Source organism: Sesamum indicum, linkage group LG13 (genome assembly GCF_026168435.1).
Source record: "Sesamum indicum cultivar Baizhima isolate 11 linkage group LG13, ASM2616843v1, whole genome shotgun sequence".
In the NCBI taxonomy this organism is placed as follows: Eukaryota; Viridiplantae; Streptophyta; class Magnoliopsida; order Lamiales; family Pedaliaceae; genus Sesamum; species Sesamum indicum.
Genome location: NC_142669.1, coordinates 8,072,888 through 8,088,765, shown reverse-complemented (window position 1 = coordinate 8,088,765; position 15,878 = coordinate 8,072,888). Strand labels below are relative to the sequence as shown.

At 35.9% G+C, this 15,878-nt stretch overlaps 2 protein-coding genes across 3 annotated transcripts; one reads left to right on the top strand and one right to left on the bottom strand.

Moving 5' to 3' along the window:
* Positions 1-8,528, top strand: LOC105176560 (enhancer of mRNA-decapping protein 4). Its single transcript, XM_011099404.3, has 12 exons — positions 1-1,117; positions 1,364-1,413; positions 1,487-1,643; positions 1,735-1,953; positions 3,252-3,380; positions 3,571-5,184; positions 5,661-6,020; positions 6,106-6,225; positions 6,782-6,952; positions 7,157-7,321; positions 7,440-7,565; positions 7,839-8,528. Exons 1-12 carry the CDS (start codon positions 215-217, stop codon positions 8,145-8,147), a joined length of 4,323 nt encoding a protein of 1,440 aa, XP_011097706.2. The 5' UTR covers positions 1-214; the 3' UTR covers positions 8,148-8,528.
* A 303-nt stretch (positions 8,529-8,831) lies between these two features.
* LOC148784463 (chaperone protein dnaJ 11, chloroplastic-like) lies at positions 8,832-9,878 on the bottom strand. Of its 2 annotated transcripts, none has more exons than XM_088877037.1 (2): positions 9,277-9,878; positions 8,832-9,192 (listed from the first exon to the last, which is right to left on the bottom strand). In XM_088877037.1, the coding sequence occupies exon 1, from the start codon at positions 9,760-9,762 to the stop codon at positions 9,331-9,333; it is 432 nt and encodes a 143-aa protein (XP_088733163.1). In that variant the 5' UTR covers positions 9,763-9,878; the 3' UTR covers positions 8,832-9,192; positions 9,277-9,330. The 2 variants fall into 2 exon arrangements, with proteins under 2 accessions (XP_088733163.1, XP_088733164.1); XM_088877038.1 differs by having other exon boundaries at positions 8,832-9,155.
* Between the last annotated feature and the right edge of the window lie 6,000 nt (positions 9,879-15,878).

The window sequence follows — 15,878 nt, the reverse complement described above, 5'->3', positions numbered from 1 at the left end:
CACCCCCCCATCTAGGCTCCCAACCCCACCCCCCATTCTCCATATTTATAGTTCTCAGTTCTCAATCAACCTATACATACAGCTATAATATATACTACATATCTGTTGAAGCACACATAAAGAGCTCTGGATCAACTGCAAAATCTTCCAGATCTCTCTCTATCCAGCACACACAGTAGCAGCTGTTAAAGGGTTCTTCGCCATTTTCGTGGAGATGGCTTCCCCTGGCAATCCGAACCCACCAGGAGGAGGTCCTTTCGATGTGCAGAAACTGTTCAAGCCTTCCACTCCTCCGCCGCCCCCCACCTCCATCGCCACTTCCAACTCTAATCCCCAGAACTTCATCACTAATGTTAGTAGCACTGGTACTAACCCTAATTTGGTTTCGTCTCCTTTTCCCCCCCCTTCGGCCTCTTATCCTCCGCCTGCCGGAGCCGCCGCTGGCGGGGGGTATTCCTATCCCCCACAAACATCGCCGTTCCATTACCATCCGTTGTACGCCGCCTTTTCCAGTCCTCCGCCGCCCCACCAGGAATTCACCAACGCGCACCCGCAGAGGTCCATGTCTTATCCTACGCCCACGCTCCAACCCCAGGTGCAAACACCTACTTCCCCACACCACCCCAATTTCCATAATTCCCCTAATTCCCAAAACCCTAATAACCATGGGGCTCGTTTGATGGCCTTGTTGAGTGCACCTCCTTCTACCCTTGAAATTAATCAGCAGCCCACGATGCCTATGCCCCAAATCCACCCAACTTCTTCCTCGACCTCTGATGTATCTGTGCCACAGAATTTGAACAGTTTGCCCGCTGGGCCGGGTTTAGTGATTTCAAATCAGAGCCCTGTGATGCGGATGCCGAGCAGTAAGCTCCCAAAGGGCCGGCATTTAATTGGGGACCGTTTGGTTTACGACATAGATGTTAGGTTGCCGGGAGAGGTGCAGCCTCAGCTTGAGGTTACACCCATTACAAAATACGGTTCTGATCCTGGGCTTGTTGTGGGCAGGCAAATTGCAGTTAATAAGACATATATATGTTATGGGCTCAAGTTGGGTGCTATTCGGGTGCTCAACATCAACACTGCTTTGAGATCATTGCTTAAGGGTCTAGCTCAGGTTGAGTTTTTGCCTCTTCGGCCACATTGATTTTGTTTCTGAAATTTTATTTTTCTGAAATCAGGTGACTTCAAGGTTCTTTGCAATTTTTTCTTGTACTTCATCTTTCTCATTGATATTGAAATATCTTATTGATGTTTGTTTTATGTTAGTGAGTTTGTAGCACATGTCTTTTGTTCCTTGAAATTTATCGAGCATTTGTGATCTATCATTGATTTATCTGTTGGATGATGTGCTTTCTTCCAGAGGGTCACAGACATGGCTTTCTTTGCTGAGGATGTTCACCTTTTGGCTAGGTAGCCTCTTTCTCAGTGTTTCTTGTGAAATCCATCTTTGGTTGTACTTAATATGCTAATTCTTTGGATATAGTGCAAGTGTCGATGGCCGGGTTTATGTGTGGAAGATTACTGAAGGTCCAGATGAAGAAGACAAGCCTCAAATTACTGGAAAGATCATTATTGCCGTTCAAATTACTGGAGAAGGGGAATCTGTTCACCCCAGAGTTTGTTGGCATTGCCATAAACAAGTATTCCTTTGTTATTTGCCTTTGAGGATTTTTACTGTGTTTTTGATCTTTCCAGTATGTAAATTTGGTTGACTGTGTGATTTGCTTGCAGGAAGTTCTTGTGGTGGGAATTGGCAGACGTGTTTTGAAGATTGATACTACAAAAGTGGGAAAAGGTGAAAAGTTTTCAGCCGAGGAACCCCTTAAATGTCCCATTGAGAAGTTGATTGATGGGGTCCAACTTGTTGGTAGTCACGAAGGAGAAGTGACTGACTTGTCTATGTGCCAGTGGATGACCACCCGATTGGTATCTGCTTCAGTAGATGGCACGGTATGTTATATGTTTCCCCTTTACTCTCATGTAGGGCTTGTCTTAGCTGATGTCTTCCTGAACACTGGTAGGAGCTTGATCTCTGGCCTCATCATCTTAGCTAATATTGTTTCATTCATTGTAGCTAATATTGCTTTTGGATCATATATATGTGAAAGAGGGTGGACATGTTTGTTTAGAGTTAACTTTTTAATCAGTGTAAACTGGAAATGCTTGCAACTTTTGCACTTTTTTTCTGGCAACATCTATATTGCGGTGACAAGCAAGAAGAGGTAGGCCAGTTTATTTGTCTTTTAAATGAAAATTTAAATTCAGGGTGGAATAAGGATTGAAAAGCAAAGGAAGGAAGACATCAGTGAACAACATGAAATTGGATTATTAGCATGACTAGGAACAGTGGCTATTCAGAAATTTGTTAGATACAACTGACCAATCCAGGAGCATATCATGAACCTCATTCTGGATGACACACGAAAGAATTGCAATACGAGTGGATGATTGTCCAGGAAAAGATAGAATGACTATGGGACTGGGTACCTTAGCTTATATCTGCCAGACGATACCTTCCGTCATCATTTCCTAATGACATGTGCATATATGTTGTACTTCTTTGATGCTATTGAGAAAGTATATAGTGAAATTAAGAAAAAGAACAAGGATTGAGTAGTTTGCTCATCTAGATCTTCTTCACGAAGCTATAATTGGAAAAAGTTGTTTGTTGATAAATGATAAGAGTTTGTGCAGATATGCTAGCTCAGCAATGTTGGATTTCACATTTCCTTGTAGCTCCCATCTGTAAAGTATAATTTTGAAGTTGAGTACTGACACACGCACACACACACACGTGTATTATTATTATTATTATGTTATATTTATCCAAATTTAAACACTCTCCTCAGACAGTGGAGTTGTACATGAGACTTCATAATCAACTTATGATGACGGACTTTAAGCAATAGCCAACCAGTCCTGGACATTGTGGATAACTTGGTCATACTCATGATATTTTCTTTTGGTAGAAGTGCTTGCAAGATTTTAATTTGATCAAATATGCTATATTAATCTAAACCCAAGAGAGCAATTAGTGCATGTAAATTTTTTATTGATGAAAAATGCCGAATTTGGAAACTAGTGTTTGTGAATTCTTGTTGATGTTAAAAGGTAACTCCAACATCCAGTTTTGCTGATGATCAAAGTTGCATACATACTTGTGTTATTTGGTATCTGGTGATATACAGCATTGTAGAGTTCGGCAATCAGCTTTTGTGCCTCCTCTTGACTTCTGCTTGTGATTGCAGATAAAGATTTGGGAAGATCGGAAGTCACAACCCATTGCAGTTCTCCGGCCACATGATGGCCAACCTGTTAATTCGGTCACGTTTTTGGCCGCTCCTCATCGGCCGGATCATATCATACTTATCACTGGGGTACATGCTGTAGAAGTTTTTCAATGTTTATGTAATATATTTTACAAAGTAGCATTTGGGTGTAAATTTAGATATGTGTTAGCCAAGGGTTTATTTACTGTTAAAACCATTACAGAAAAGTTTTACTGTTGAATCTGGGCTTACTATTAATTATTATACTACCCACTCAACTTTATAAGGATATGTTCAGGGTCCACTGAATCGGGAAGTAAAAATCTGGGTATCAGCAAGTGAAGAAGGCTGGTTGCTTCCTAGTGATGCTGAATCATGGCACTGTACACAGACATTGGAGTTAAAGAGTTCGGAGGCTCGTTGGGAAGAAGCTTTCTTCAATCAAGTAATAGCCTTGTCACAAGCTGGTCTTCTTTTATTGGCTAATGCGAAGAGGAATGCTATATATGCTGTGCATCTGGAATATGGTCCCAACCCAGAGGCAACCCGCATGGATTACATAGCAGAATTTACCGTCACCATGCCTATACTAAGTTTTACAGGGACGAGTGAATTGTTGCCTCATGGTGAACAAATTGTACAGGTATATTGTGTCCAGACACAAGCTATTCAACAGTATGCATTAGACTTGTCTCAGTGTCTTCCACCCCCAATGGAAAATGCCATGTTTGAGAAGCAAGACTCTAGTGTCTCACTGGATGCTGCTACTGCTGAAGGACTTGCAGATGTGGAGCCTTCTAGAAGTAAACAAGCGGAGATATCTATATCTAGTTCTGCATCCAAGGCATCCATACATGAAAGTGGCTTGGAGAGTGCATCTACAGTGAGATACCCTGTTAGCTCCGCTTCTGCTGAGTCACCAATGCCACAGGAGCTTGCTTCTGCGAGTGTGGAAACCAAACTAGTTCCTTCACCTGAGGTCACCAATGATTCTGATATTTCTTCTGCTACTTCACCTCCACTTCCTCCAAGTCCCAGGCTGTCCAGAACACTTTCTGGCTTTAGAAATCAGTTGAGCAGCGTTGACCATGGTCCTTCAATTAATGAACGCAATTCAGAGCCTAAAATAGTTGAATATTCGGTTGACAGACAAATGGATGTTATTCATAACTTACCTGATGTTCCTCCATTGGATGATGATTTGAGGAATGACGATAATAAACTTTCACAAGATGATTCCGTGGCCCTCAACCATCCAATTAAGTTCAAACACCCCACTCATTTGGTAACTCCTTCTGAAATATTGATGGCCAATTCAGCTTCTGACGTGAGCCTTGCGAATGAGCCCAAAACTGATGTTGAAGTAAATATTCAAGATGTGGTAATTAGCAATGATGCAAGAAATGTTGAGGTGGAAGTGAAAGTTGTGGGGGAAACAAGATTTAGTCAAAACAATGATGTTGCGCCCCGACAAGAACTTCAGACTTTTGTGTCAGAAAACAAGGAAAAATCTTTTTGCTCTCAAGTATCTGATCTAGGAATTGAGATGGCTCGAGAATGCCATGCCTTGTCACCTGAAACTTATATGGTTGACGAAGCTAGGCAGTTTAATGGGACTGGTGAAACTGACACAATAGCTCAACCATCAACTGTAGGAGAAGTCAATGATGCAAAGGATCTTCCAGGGAAGGTCATTGAATCACAGACTTCTGTGCCGACTCAACAACAACCTGGACCAAATGTAAAAGGGAAAAAGCAGAAAGGAAAAAGTGCTCATGGATCACGTTCATCTTCACCAACACGTATTGCTTTTAATTCACCAGACTCTTGTAATGAACCAGGTGTCAGCTCTGGTAATCCTCCTAGTGATGCCCTCCAGCAAATACTTTCCATGCAAGAGATGCTGACGCAGGTAACTGTCTTCTTTGGATTGTTATAATTTTTGAGCGGTATTATCTTTATCTGGCACATGTTTATCTAGAGATGTACTGCTCATTAAGCATTCCTGGTTCTCGGTCTTTCAGATTTGTTATATGCTTTTCAGGAAGAAGTTTCCTAGTGTAACAGGTGCCATATTTTCTTCAAAATGTTGGTGTCAGTAGCTTTTGGCTTATCATGATCTATTAAGCACTTGCTTGTGATTTTGACATGTTAACTTCCTTTTGAAATTCAATCAATCTTTTCCCAGAAGTTCTATCCAATTCTTTGAGTAGTTGTGATTCTTGTCTCGTTTCCAGTCGGAGATGATAGTGACATGTTGCTAGAGCCAAATTTATATACACTGCTGTGTATCTACTCGCAATGGAGTGCGGTTCCTCGATTGCAGGTGGTTGTTTTGTGTAAAGAGTTGCATCTCACCCTAGTTCTGCTTCATGTGTTTTTCTGCAGCTTGTAAATATGCAAAAAGAAATGCAGAAGCAGATAGCTATGATGGTTGCTGTCCCAGTTAGCAAAGAAGGCAAAAGACTTGAGGCGACTTTGGGACGGATCATGGAGAAAGCTGTCAAAGCCAATACTGATGCTTTGTGGGCTCGTTTTCAGGAAGAGAATGCGAAACAAGACAAGGCTGCACGGGAGCGCATGCAACAATTAACAAATACGATTAGTAGTTGCTTAAACAAAGACATGCCTGCAATTATAGAGAAAACTGTTAAGAGAGAACTGTCTGCTGTGGGGCAATCTGTGGCACGAACAATTACTCCCATCATCGAGAAAACAATATCCAGTTGCATTGCAGAGAGTTTCCAGGTTCACATATACGTTAATGTCTTTGTTTGTATGTCTTTCTAGCAATCTAATGGGTGCCTGGGTCTTACCTGATTTCTATGATCAGAAAGGGGTAGGTGATAAAGCTGTAAATCAACTGGAGAAATCTGTCAACTCCAAACTTGAAGCCACAGTTGCTAGGCAGATCCAAGCTCAATTTCAAACTTCTGGCAAGCAAGCTCTTCAGGTACGAGCTAAGAGAAATAGTTGAATGCTTTTTTGCTTTATTCTTTTTGCTTCCTTTCTTTGTCTTTATTTTTCGTTTTTTTCTTTTTGGGGCGGTGGGGTGTTGAATTAGTGCAGTCTGAAAACTCTGTCTAGAGATTTGTCTTTTTGCTTAATGTTGCAATGAAAAGAGGATGCTACAGTGGTACTACTCTTGGAGTAGAAGCCTATTCTTATGGGACTCTCCAATATGGGTTGTACGGAAAAAAATGTCACTGAAGGAAATCTCAATTTTGATTTTGCTCTTGTGCAAAGTGCCAGATATCAATATAGTGACATGAGATAAGGAAACTTAATTGGAATGTTTCTTTTGCCAAGTCATAACTTCATTTGTCGCTACTTTTTCTCTCAGCACTTTTCTACATGATCTTGGTGTCTTAATTTTGTGAATAATCACGATTTGGAGGTGGCTATTCTACTGGCTATTGTATCCTTGCCTCCCTCTTTTTATATATTAGCTTGCCTGGCCTATACGGTATATATACATTAATAGAATTTGAACTTAATTTGTTATGCAGGAAACACTAAAATCAAGTTTGGAAACTTCTGTAATTCCTGCATTCGAGATGTCATGCAGGGCCATGTTTGAGCAGGTTGATGCCACATTTCAGAAAGGAATGGTTGAACATACAACAGCAGCTCAGCAGCAATTTGAGGCATCACATTCGCCATTGGCAATTGCTCTAAGGGTATCAAACTTGTTATGATGATGTTATATGCTAATTTTCTATCTATTCCTTAACCTTTATGCTGTAAAGGACAACTCAGAGAAGGTGGCAAATAGTCAATCTTTAAGAATAAAGTTGATTCTTGTCAATCAGTCTTCTGGTTATATATTTCTTTCATTACTTTGGTCTGCACCTGCACCGCTGATGTAGGCTTATTTTTTTTAGGATGCCATAAATTCAGCCTCATCAGTTACTCAAACATTGAGCAGTGAGATTCTTGATGGTCAAAGAAAGTTGTTAGCGCTTGCTGTTGCAGGAGCAAACTCTAAAGCAGCAAATCCATTGGTTAGTCAACTGAGTAATGGTCCTTTGGGTGCTCTCCATGAGAAGGTTTGTAATGTGTATCTCTGTTTATTTGGAGTTAACTGCAATTGACATTTATTTTGCAAAAGACTCATTCACTTGTTCCGTAGCTACTTATTCTAAAAAGAAGACTTTATTTTTGTAGCTTGAGGTACCTCTTGATCCGACAAAAGAGCTATCTAGACTGATAGCTGAGCGGAAATATGAGGAGGCTTTTACTGCTGCACTGCAAAGGAGTGATGTTGCTATTGTATCCTGGTTATGCGCTCAGGTATGGTCTGTTTTGCTGTGATATTGGCCATCCTAAGAATCAGGATTTGTATCTGTGCCTGCTTGCCCTCCTTCCTAGATAAAGGAAAAGTAATAGGCGAAGCATGCAGTAAGTGAAGTGAATGCTATTATTTTCCTAAGTAGCAATGGGTGCATGATTGAAGCTAAATTTAAATAGACCATTAGAGTTATATACCCTTAATTCATTCAGACATATGTGAACTTCAAGCGTTATGTTGACCTCATACTGTTTTTTCACTCAAACTTCTGCCAGGTTGATTTACCCGGAATTTTGTCCATGAATCCTCTGCCTTTGAGCCAAGGCGTGCTCCTCTCTCTTCTACAGCAGTTAGCTTGTGATATCAGTAAAGAGACCCCTCGGAAACTAGCGTGGATGAGGGAAGTTCTATCTGCTATAAATCCAACAGATCCAATGATTGTGGTGCATGTACGTCCCATCTTTGAACAAGTGTATCAAATCTTGAATCACCACCGCAATCTCCCAAGCACTAGTGGTACTGAGCTTTCCAACATTCGTTTGATTATGCACGTAATCAATTCCATGTTAATGACCTCCAAGTGAGACTGCAATCTGCCCGATCCTCTAAAATCTAAGGAGGCCGGGTCGTCATGTGATATTGTAAGGTTTGTACAAAATTCTAGGGATACTCGGGAGAAAGAAAAATATGTAGAGTCAGATGTCTCATTGTCTTTTGTGTTTCCTCTTTTTTCACCTGAATGCTGAAATATGTTAGTAGTCTGGGTTGTTTTCCAGTTTCCCTGCAGCTGTTTGATGCTATACTTACTGTCGATATTCAATTTTGTATCTGCGCACAGTACGCTTCTGTTTGCCCTCGAGTGTGGGCCAAAAGTTCGGACTTTCTATTTTTATTTATTTTTTAAGTCAAACTATGTACCAAATTCATTTCTTGTTTCAAAGATTACAAGAGTTTAAAGCTGTTCATAGTATCGTCACCAGCGGCTGCGATTGCGAATGGGGCAGATATGTTGAGGCTAAGGCCCCATTCTGACTCCGATTAAGGCGGTTTGGGTATAAATTCCATTTTGTGCATTCAAGCCAATATTAAATTTTTTTGTTTGAAATAGCTGGAGTCAGTTTATCAGGCAGAAATGGAAGGATGGGAGTCCAGAAAATTAGACTTGGCATTTGATTCACTGACAATGCAAATGGAATAGTAAGAAGATTTAATTGCAATTATGGGTCCAGATATGTTTCATGCTAGGATCAGATCTCGAGACTCCAAAATTATCTTTTCAACAATCTTCTTGAATTGTTTTCTCGGGGTTTTACAAGTGGAAAAAATTGAACTTTTGTGGTTGCATTCATTTAAAACAAAAAAGAAAAATCTTGGTTTCTAAAACAGAAGAAATCAGAGCTCAAAAGATGATCGGTCTAGTATGGCCGATCACCAAAAGGCAAAGTAAATTAATTATTCAACAGCGGCCACGAGTATTCTTTATTTGATTGGTTTTTTCCTCTTTACTGGGACCGCCCGTATTCCGGTTGCTTGAGAAAAAGCTCTGGCCCCAACCAATCAGAAGGAATTTGCTTTAATCACAAGAATCCCACCTAACGAGAATTTCTCTTCATTAAAAATTTCCTACAACTGGTAAATACTAAGAATTACTGTACAATAATTTTCCCTGAAATCAAAAATCAAAGGGGAAAAAAAGAGATGAGGAAAATTTACATCAATATTTTCTTCCGCAGCGTTTGTCACGAGGTAAATAGAGAGTTGACAACATCACCAGCACTGATCCGTTTCCCACCTGCGGGTAGAGTAACATCCCCCAAGACCTGGACTCGGAAATTCGGAAGCACCGACAGTACTCCACGGACGTCGTGAATCAACGTTCAAGCTAAAGTCGTACACCGCTCTCGCGTCAGGATCGGACAGGGTGGCGTAGGCGTTATGGATCTCGATGAAATCACTGCCGTCCGCTGACGAATCCATAAACCGCGAGGTAGCATCGGGATGGTACAACTTGGCGAGAGTGCGGTAAGCCGTCTTGATCTCCGTCTGCGACGCGTTGCGCTTGACTCGGAGGACCTCGTAGAGGCTCCTCCTGTCCACCGCCGGCGACACTTCAGGCACCGCAAAGCACAGAAACGTTCCGCGGCTGCGCAATTGCACGGCAAAAGAGGGTCGACAAGGCGGAGATAGGCTTCCCAGCATTGAATTGCAAAGAGAGATTCTCGTGAAGGGGCGAATGGTTTGAAGGATTTGTAGAGAGAAGAAAACTAACTTGGGGGGTTTGCATGAAAGTCAGCAGAGCGGGGAAGAGGTGAATCTCTAGTAATAAGGGGATATGGTAAGGGGTTAGGGGATAGTGGGACCCACAGGTAACTGCTTTTCTCTGCGGCCGGGTGTGGATTACTGTGTGCTGACATGGCACATTGCATTGTTTTGGTTCGCTGGCCAGTGGGCACCGTTGCTTTGCTTCTAGAAGGTTAGCATCTAGTTTTGGAGTGACACCGGCTCTGCTTTCGGCTCGCTCGAGTTAGCTTTCTCAGCCGATCACTAGACATTTTATTTTTATTTTTTTCAGTAAATTTTATAAAAAATTAAATCAAAATACACACATTTTATATTTTTTTTATAAAATTACAACTACACCTTCTAAGATTATATTTATGATTATAATTACATTCCACACGCACTTCTTGAAAAATCACAAAGCAACAGTTATAACTCAAATTGAATATTTTACGACGATGTAGTCCTATTTTTACGTACAATACAAATACTACCCTAATTGTCCCTTTTCATCCTTTCAATTATTAAATTGAAAAATAGCATCAACTAGTGATTGGGGAAATCAAAATCCATTTTAGGAATACAATAAAACTGCATGGTTTGTTTTATCGGAAAGGTAATCCAAATTATTAATAACCTAATTAATATAGTCGTACGTAATTAGTTTTGAAGAAATTTTTTACACAAATTAGATTTGATCAAATCATATTAATTATGTAGTGTGTGTGATACACTTTATTATATAATTGATCATTTTTTATTCATTAATTAAAATAAATATATTGTATTTATCATATAGTAATTTAAATTCAATTATACCCAATTTACATCAGAATTTTTCTTAATTTTGATGAGGTGACGGCTTCTCGGCTTTAAAGGAGAGAGGTCCAGTCCACAGCTCAAGCCGACCACTACTTTCCCTTTGCGCTCAAGTCTGGGTGAACTAATTTCATGTTGCACGTGTAAGAGGTTCTAGAAGGTAGACAATAACTCCTGATCATGTTTCCATGTGTCCACCGTAGGTTGTGATCCGTCTCGCACGTGCTAAAGCTTCTAGAGACTTTCTTTTCTGTTTTCCCTTTTCTGTTTAAATGATAATTACATAATTATATTTGTATCAATATGTTTATAAATTGAATAATACATTTGGTTCAATCGATACATAAACATAACTGAGAATTAAATTTAGTAAACTCATATGAAACGAAACAAATACTCACTATATTTAGTGGGACTCGAACCCCGATTCAGAATTTGTCCACCTCTTTCAGTTTTGCACCTTTGTTGCTGCAACTCCAATTTTTTATTTTGAAGTAAAAGTGATGAGCTATTATTAATTAAAAATAATTACAATTACAATTATTTCTGTCAACATCAATATCTATCAAAAACTATTACAATAATCATATTCTAATCAACAACACCTACTATTACAGTAGACAACAACTTCCATTATGCAGTAGATAACATCCCACGCACAGAACGGAGTTTGAAGCCATGATCTCTAAGATCGTGGGACTTCTGATTCACCAAATGAGTTAGGCCTCAGCTATCGTCACTCCAATTAGTCATTGTGATTTATGTTTATATTTATTATATATAAGTATTATTTTATATTCATATATAAAGTTCATATTATTTATATATTTAATGAAATATTTTTACATAGGTGAAGGATTTATGAAAGTGGAATATAAAGCTAAATATCAACCTAACATAAAGAATTAGTTATTTTAATTGTTTCTTTATTTATATATAAAGTTTATATCACATGAACGAGAAATTGAACGAACGAGGGTGTTTGGCTAAATTTATTTAAAAAAATTTATAAGATATTTTTAGAATTTAAAAAATATTAAAAGAAAAAGTTGATTTAAAAAGTCACATAGCTATCTTATAAATTTCACATACAAAAAATAAAAATCTATGCACATAAAATACATATGTAATCGATAAATTATTTAATAAATATAGGTAAGAAAGATAATAAGAACTTCATATTTATTGTAATGTTGGATGTGCAGCGGATCAATTAATTTTTTAAGCCTAAAATTTATAAAATACGATATATGTAATTGTCGTTTTGAAAATGTGTCGAAAATACCACCAATATTTTCAATAATGTGAGTCGGGTTCTAGATGAGTCGAACTTTTTTTTATTTAATTTTCAAATAAGCTAAATAATATGCCCGACATGTTGAAATTATTTCGATGTGGTACTTGTGTTCGACACACGTTTACGTCACTTTTTTTAGTATGATTGGGTTACAGACCAAATGTTTGGTTGCTTTTTGTGATAAGATTTACTCAAATTTAGGTATAAATTGGTGGCAAAGAGAAAGGGGTTCTGGAAACTTTTCTATGTGTAATTTAGGCTAATTGTGATTTATAAGACAAAAAGGTGACCCAAACCCATCAATGGGGTGATTTTTTATTTTATTTTTTTAAAATAAAATTTAATTTATTACTATATCATCTATTACATTTATAATCCCTCGTCTATGATTTATTTATAAAAATTATTTATATCTTTTGCATAATTATAAAAACTACTCCTGATAAACAAAAAATAGACGTAGTATGTATAATGACGCTAACATTTTTAGGGTGTGTGTGTGTTTGATTTCTCATAAAAATAAGGGGTGCTTTGTTTAAGGAATACTGATATTTTGATGGGTCTATGTGTTAAACAGATCGTAAATTAAGGAGTTTAAATGTAATTATCCATTGAATATATACCAGAGTATTAAGGATACATTTGAATAAAAGAACTTTAATTGTTTTATTAATATAATTTTTAAATTTGTTTGATTAATTCTGTATTACAGATGATCTCGAGTTTTTTACTCTTATTTGGAATTAAATTATGTGATGACGAAAGAGGTTCTTTTCTAATGATCGGAGATGAAGTTCCGCGATTACAAAAGTGCAAGGTCATGAGTTTGAATGACATTACACTTATATTTTGGACTTGCGATGGCAATTATTTTTAGGATAAATTATAACGACCTCTCATGAGATTTGGTATAATCACGAATACTCCATCATTATTTGAAAAATTATTAATACCCCTCTAATTTTAACAACCATCTAACAATTAGCCCAATCAGTTATGTTGTTATCTATTTCTTGTAGTAAACTTACCAAAATGCCCTTATAGATTAAAAATATAGTTTTATTTATTTTTTAAAAATTTTCTGATTTTTTTAATGAACTAAGTGGATAATTTTTTATAATTTTTGAAAATTTCCATCCACCCCATTTTTTTTATAAGTTTTAAATTTAAAAAAGAATAAAAAAAATACTATAAAGGCAAAGTTGACTCTTTATGTATTTATTCGATGATTACATAATTTCATCAAATATCAGGAGGTATTTGTAATTTTTCAAATAATTAGGGAGTATTCGTAATTATGCCATATTTCAAGAAAGGTTATTATAATTTATCCTTATTTTATTGTCCCAATATTTTTTGATAATATTCTTTATTTTTAAAGAAAGATATAAAATTGATTTTATAACTTCCTCCAAAATAACTCAACTTTGGTTTGTTAAGTTTAACAAATCAAGTTCAAACGAGTTGTTATCAATCAATCAATCGAATATCAAATAGTTTTGTTATTTTCTCAGTCCTACTCTCCGATGTTTAAGTCAGTAGGATCGTTCACGAGAAATATGTAAGGTCGTAAAAATATATAGAAAATAAGAGTTGTACTTGAAACATGGAGAACTAGTATTTATATATGTTTAGTTACACTTAGACCCTCTCTAAAAATGCAATAGTACACTTTTTCTTAAAAAAGTCTAAAATCACATTGACACACCCTCTAAAAATTCACTGTTTACACCTAACCCCTTTTCGTTACGATTTGGATGGAAATTATTGACATTAACAAAAAAATATACATAAATTTTAATTTTACCCCTTATTCAATATTTTGATATAAAAATTATGTACTTATAAGAAAAAAAAATATAACCATATTTACCTCACTTTACATTTATATATTATCTTTATCCCATTATAAGTATAAAAATATACATAAAAATATTAAATAAGGGGTAACATTAAAATTTATGCCTTTTTCTTCCAGTAATGTCTTAGAATTTTGTGTCTAAACCCTAACAAGGTGTCACGTGTATAGGAAGAGTTTTCAAAGTGGGCGTAAATATAATTTTATTTTTTTTAAAAAAAAGAATAACTTCGTAATTTTAGAGAAGGTTTAAGTATAATTGATCCAGTTTATATATTTTCATAATTGTAAAATTCCACTTGAACAGCAACTCCAAGTTTGATCTAATGGTCACTATAAGACTCCACATACTTGAATTTACATTAGGAACTAGAGTCGAAATCAGAACTGATCTTAAAATTAAAAAAAAATGTGTATCTTGATCTATTTTATTACCACCACATCAGTATCATTTAAATTATTACATTATTTGTATATTTAGAAAGAAAACCTTAATCCTCCGAAGTCGGATCTTCTTACAATAATCCGTAAAGAGCGGAAACGGGTTGGGTCATCATCAAAACCAACTTCCTGAATGAATAACAGAAATGATCCGAATTCTGAATCGAAGCAGTGTCAGCCCACCGGGTTCAGATCCGGATCCTTTTTGGTCTAGAGGCTTTTAGGCATTGGTGGCCGAGTTATGAAAAAACTTGTCTACAACTCATTTAACCCAATGGGCCTTTCAACGGGCTTAAATGGGTATTATTGTTAGAAACCATAAAAATAAAATAATTTCTAAAACAAAATATTATATGGTAATAAGAAGTACACTACAAATAATAGTTAATTACACTTAAGTCCCTCTAAAAAATCACCATTTATATTTGATTCCCTTTTATTAGAATTTGAATGAAAAATACTGACGTCAACAAAATAATTTACAAAAATTTCTAATTTTACCCCTCTTTATGTTCCCATAGAATAACTTTTACATATAAAGAAAAAAATGCAATGATATTAACTTCACTATATATATTTTATTTGTCCCATTATAAGTACGAAAATGTACATAAAAATATTCAATATTTTCCGTCCATACCCTAACAAAAATTGATCAGGTATAAACGGAGAATCTTTTTATGGGTGTAAGTGCAATTTTAATTTTCTTGAAGTGTAATTACGTATTTTTATAGGGTCTAAGTGTAATTGACCTTACAAATTATAATATTAACAATTTAATAAGCAAACAAATGTCATTTAATAAGTCAATAAATGGATTATAGAAAATTTATGTTTATCGAAATTTGTATTTATCGATGAGTCTTTTTAAAGTAATTAATAAAAATTCAAAATGTTAGAAAATTTGAATGGAGTCATAATCTTGGTCAAAGTACTCCTTGCTATAATAGATAATATTATTTCTATAATTACAAACTAATTTCTATAACAAGTTTATTTTTTATAACAAATCATATTGTAAAAATGAATATTTCCTTATTAACAGATGATGTGCGTTTGTAAAAGATTGTAATTAAGGATTATGGTCAATAATGGTTTTAATTAGATTAATTAATTTCTAGGACATTTTTTTTGGGTGACAAATCATAATTTAAGAAGGAATATTTTCTTAATTAACTCATGATGTGCAATTTTTTAAGGGAAATTAGCGGTCGTCGCACATCTTACCTGTATGCATATAAAATATATTATAAATAAAAATAAAATATATATACCTCAATAAATTACTTTTTTTCTTTTAAAAAAATAAAATCAACTTAAGATATTATTATCATAATAAAAAAATTGATGTAGTGTTGTTCATACGACATTGAGTCAGTTTTGTTAAATATATATATATATATATCTATACTAATATATAAGAAATTGTATTTTTCTCTCACAAACTATAGCCGACAACGCAACATCAATTTTATTATTATGCTGATAATACATAAGTTGATATTTCTTGTTTCCTCCTTTTTCTTTCTTTTTTTTTTTCCTTTAAAAATGGATGGGTTGGTTTATATTTATTTATTTATTGATTATTCATTATATATTTTAAAATATTAAAATATAATT

Coding starts and splice junctions, on each gene's coding strand:
- LOC105176560 (XM_011099404.3), top strand. CDS start 215: ATGGCTTCCCCTGGCAATCCGAACCCACCAGGAGGAGGTCCTTTCGAT. Junction 1,954..3,251: donor CTGCTTCAGTAGATGGCACG/GTATGTTATATG, acceptor TTGTGATTGCAG/ATAAAGATTTGGGAAGATCG. Junction 6,226..6,781: donor CTGGCAAGCAAGCTCTTCAG/GTACGAGCTAAG, acceptor TTTGTTATGCAG/GAAACACTAAAATCAAGTTT.
- LOC148784463 (XM_088877037.1), bottom strand. CDS start 9,762: ATGCTGGGAAGCCTATCTCCGCCTTGTCGACCCTCTTTTGCCGTGCAA.